At 37.3% G+C, this 3,986-nt stretch overlaps 1 protein-coding gene across 2 annotated transcripts; it reads left to right on the top strand.

Moving 5' to 3' along the window:
- The first annotated feature begins 782 nt into the window (after positions 1 to 782).
- Positions 783 to 3,986, top strand: LOC122073286 (probable trehalose-phosphate phosphatase J). Of its 2 annotated transcripts, none has more exons than XM_042637846.1 (11): positions 783 to 1,078; positions 1,258 to 1,702; positions 1,827 to 1,898; positions 1,995 to 2,087; positions 2,180 to 2,236; positions 2,343 to 2,444; positions 2,656 to 2,733; positions 2,855 to 2,924; positions 3,216 to 3,286; positions 3,417 to 3,509; positions 3,616 to 3,986. In XM_042637846.1, the coding sequence occupies exons 2-11, from the start codon at positions 1,271 to 1,273 to the stop codon at positions 3,682 to 3,684; spliced, it is 1,137 nt and encodes a 378-aa protein (XP_042493780.1). In that variant the 5' UTR covers positions 783 to 1,078; positions 1,258 to 1,270; the 3' UTR covers positions 3,685 to 3,986. The 2 variants fall into 2 exon arrangements, with proteins under 2 accessions (XP_042493780.1, XP_042493779.1); XM_042637845.1 differs by having other exon boundaries at positions 1,248 to 1,702.

The raw sequence follows: 3,986 nt of genomic DNA, 5'->3' as shown, positions 1-3,986 counted from the left end.
CGAAATGTTCACTTTGAATTGGTGGAAAGTGTCTACAGATACAGACCCTTTTTGTAAAACCTCCATTATCATAGTTTCAAAGACATGTGAAGCCAAACCCTTTTTTTATATTATTATTATTATTGATTTATTTTAATTTTTAGGGTATCTTTAAATTTGCCGAAAAAGAAGGAATTAATACAATAAAATGGGGATTCTCGCTGCTGGTTTTGTAATAACTGGTTAGGTTGGAGAGCTGCTTGTTTATACTTTACAAGGGGCGGTTCAGTCCCTCCTGTTAGGAATGACTCGACTCTACTGACCCGACCCGACCCGACGGACTCCATCCGGGAAGACCGTGTATTGTCCGTGTAAGTCCGACCCGATGGAGAACCTTTTTGAGCTAATTTGGGAAACCTTTTAATGCAATAATTAGGTGGCAGTTTTTGAGGACTGGGATCTTTGTTTTTCGAAAATAAACCCAAATCCGTGGGTGTGGAGAGGTGTGTGATACGTGTGCCACGTGGAAATGATAAGCCAACTAATTTTTTACACGTGTAATTGAGGCTGATTCTCAATTACTAATGGCTTTGTGAGACTGCGAAGACGGCGGAAGAAGGAGAGAAGTCCTTAACTCCATATGTGGGGTCCAGGTGGACACTCAAGGATTTCGGGGACCGCTTGTTGTGGGGCCCACTCCGGTAAAAGTTAGAGAGAGAAAGAGAGAGTGTGTGTGTGTTAGTGCGAGAAACAATACTATAAATTGGCTACACGCGGTTGTGTTTCTCACTCTCGATCGACACCTCGTTCGCTCTCTCTCATCGTCTCTTCTCTGTGTCTTCGTCTATACCTCTCTCCCTCTCTCTCTCTCTCTCTCTATATCAATTTTTTTTGTTTTACCAGTTTGACCACGGAGTTGGATTCCTAAGATTAGTCTCAAGCCCAAGAAGTTGCAGAGCAGGAAGCCAGAAAACAGAGCTCTTCTTCCCCTTCTCTGTTGCTTCTTCATCTTCTTCTTCATCATCGCCATTGCACCATCTCGGTCTTCTTCAGAATTTTTTTTTTAATTTTTGACTGAAGAAATCCCAGAATTAGTCAGGTACAGCTAAAAAGCCTTAATTATTTATTTTTTTAATTCTTGTTTGGGTGTTTCTAATTATTGAGAATCGGAAAATCTGCTACAGACTACAAAGTGTGCTCTATTTATTTATTATTTTTTTTTTTTTTGAGTTTTTACTAAAATTGTAAAATCGGGCTCTCTTTTCTAGTGCATTTCAGTTCTGAAGTAAAGATGACAAAGCAGAATGTGGTCATCTCCGACCCAAACGCTGCAATTAACACTTCGATTACTGTCGCCGTCTCCAACCCTTGTTCCCTGCGTCTGTTACCGTCGTCTGCGACACAGAAGCCACCAACAGCTCCCGGGACTAAAAACCGCATTTCAAAGAAAAAGCTTCAGGAGCTTGAAATAGCGACAGGACCCAGAATCAATACATGGGTTGATTCCATGAGAGCTTCCTCTCCTACTCATACCAAGTCCACGGCTTCTTTTCCGGAGACTGAAGAACATGGTTCTTGGATGCTTCATCACCCATCTGCTTTAAACATGTTCGAGCAAATTATAACTGCTTCAAAGGGGAAACAAATGGTTATGTTCTTAGACTACGATGGTACCCTTTCGCCGATCGTCGAGGACCCTGATCGAGCTTTCATGTCTGACGCGGTTTGTCACTGTTCTACTCTGTTTTCTTCTGCTCTGTTTTCTACAGTTTCTATATACTCTGTTTTTTACTGCTCTAAAGATTTAATTTTTGTTCTTCTTCTCTTGTTGTGATTATGGAAAACAGATGAGGGCGGCTGTTAGGGACGTTGCCAGATTATTTCCCACTGCGATCGTGAGTGGGCGGGGTAGAGACAATGTACATTTTTTTCTTGAAATTTGTTAGTTTTTTTTCTATCAAAGTCTGTTTCTTTTCCATTTCTATATTAACTTTTTCTTTGTTTTTGCTATTTAGGTGTATAACTTTGTACGATTAGCAGAGCTGTACTATGCTGGTAGCCATGGAATGGATATTAAAGCACCAGCCAAAGGTCGCAAATACAAGAAAGTGAGTTTGTACTCTGAGAAGTACAATAACCCTTTACCTTTTCTTTTTTCTTTATCTGTTTCTCATCATTTGAAGCTCTTTCTTCCATTCAGGGTAAAGAAGCAGTTCTTTTCCAGCCTGCAAGTGAATTTTTACCCATGATCGATGAGGTTAGTTTTCTTTGATCTTTAATTATTGCTTTTCAAAATTGCTAATAAGTGATTCAATTAGAGAAAATATTGCCTTAAACATGTACTAATTCAAATATTTTTTCAGGTTTATAAAACATTAGATGAGAAAACAAAATCCATAGCAGGGGTAAAAGTTGAGAACCACAAGTTTTGTGCGTCGGTGCACTTCCGGTGTGTTGATGAAAAGGTAGATATTATTTTGTCTTTAAATTTAAACCCATTAGGTGATAGAAGTTCCACGAGTATATGAAGGCATCGAGGATCAAGGACCGAACTTAACCAATGTGGGACTAAACTCTACAACTCCCTCATTCAAACAAAACCCTTTTTTTTTTTCATGTAAATTTTTCTTCCTAGATTATAATTAATTAGTTCTAACTTGAAGCACTTGCTTGCAGAGATGGAGGGAACTTGCAGAACTGGTTGGGTCAGTGCTCAAGGATTACCCAAAGCTTCGACTGACTCAAGGGAGGATGGTAAGACATATGGCACTCTTTTACTAGTCATCTCTCTCTCTACACACAAATCCTTATTATATTTGAGTATATGAGAAGGTGTCTCACCATTGTTTTGTTGTTATTTGGTGCTTTAAAACAGGTTCTAGAGATCCGTCCTACCATTAAGTGGGACAAGGGGAAGGCACTTGAATTTTTATTAGAGTCACTTGGTAAGTCTTTTTTATTTTAAGGATTAAAACATAAGACACATTCCATCACAAGTCACAAGATTGCCTTAGTTTATTAGCTTGTTGAAGTTTTTATATAATCCAAACTGTGGGAAAACAAAGCTTATAAAGAAAAGCAAACCCATATGGCCCCTACCTTTCCTTTTTGTCTTTAAAAAAAACCCTAATAGAAGATCTTCTTGTATTTTATTCCACTTTAATAAGATTTAACAAATGTAATGGTGACATATAGGCCGTTTACTGAATTTGTTTTTTTATTCTCTTTTTTTATAGGTTTTGCAAATTGCAAAGATGTTTTGCCAGTTTACATTGGTGATGATAGAACAGATGAAGATGCATTCAAGGTATCCAATGTTTTTTTAATTTTAATTTTAATTTTTAACCCAACAAATTTTTTATTGCATAATTGTCGGTTTTCATAGAAACTTCATTTTTTTAAAATGGGTTTTTTTTGTACTTTGTGTTTCTATGTAGGTTTTGAAGGATAGAGGACAAGGGTTTGGCATTCTTGTCTCCAAAACCCCAAAGGACACAAATGCCTCTTATTCCCTTGAGGAGCCCTCTGAGGTAAGAACTTTCTATATATCTATGAATTTCTACTGTCTTATATATTCCTTCTTCTTTCTTAAGCTTTTATTGATAATAATCAGATTTATTTTTTCTTTATTTTCAGGTTATGGACTTTTTGCTCCGTTTGGTAGAGTGGAAGAGACTCAACCTAAGAGGAAACTCAAAGGTGTAAATAAATACAAGAAGATTGGCCACCCCAAGAGAGAAAAAAAAAGAGACCCAGGGTGATATTACAAGTAGATAAAGACAGTAAATAGTATGTTACTTTCTTTGTTCATAGAAAGAAAGGGAGAAGAAAAAAAAAAAAAAGAAGGAAGAAAGAGAAGAGATTAGGAAACCCTTTCTTCTAGGCTTTGCAGTTCTTGTAAGTACTTTTATGTACAAGGAAGAGATGAAGATGTATTTTGCAATCTCTCTCTCCCCCTCTTGTGGACCTTGTTTTAAGTAATTAATGGAAGTCAACCATTACTGCAA

This window comes from Macadamia integrifolia, chromosome 3 (assembly GCF_013358625.1).
Source record: "Macadamia integrifolia cultivar HAES 741 chromosome 3, SCU_Mint_v3, whole genome shotgun sequence".
Lineage (NCBI taxonomy): Eukaryota > Viridiplantae > Streptophyta > Magnoliopsida > Proteales > Proteaceae > Macadamia > Macadamia integrifolia.
Note: the sequence above shows the minus strand (reverse complement) of the source record. Positions and strands in the feature narration are given on the sequence as shown.

Coding starts and splice junctions, on each gene's coding strand:
- LOC122073286 (XM_042637846.1), top strand. CDS start 1,271: ATGACAAAGCAGAATGTGGTCATCTCCGACCCAAACGCTGCAATTAAC. Junction 2,237..2,342: donor TTTTACCCATGATCGATGAG/GTTAGTTTTCTT, acceptor ATATTTTTTCAG/GTTTATAAAACATTAGATGA. Junction 2,925..3,215: donor ATTTTTATTAGAGTCACTTG/GTAAGTCTTTTT, acceptor CTTTTTTTATAG/GTTTTGCAAATTGCAAAGAT.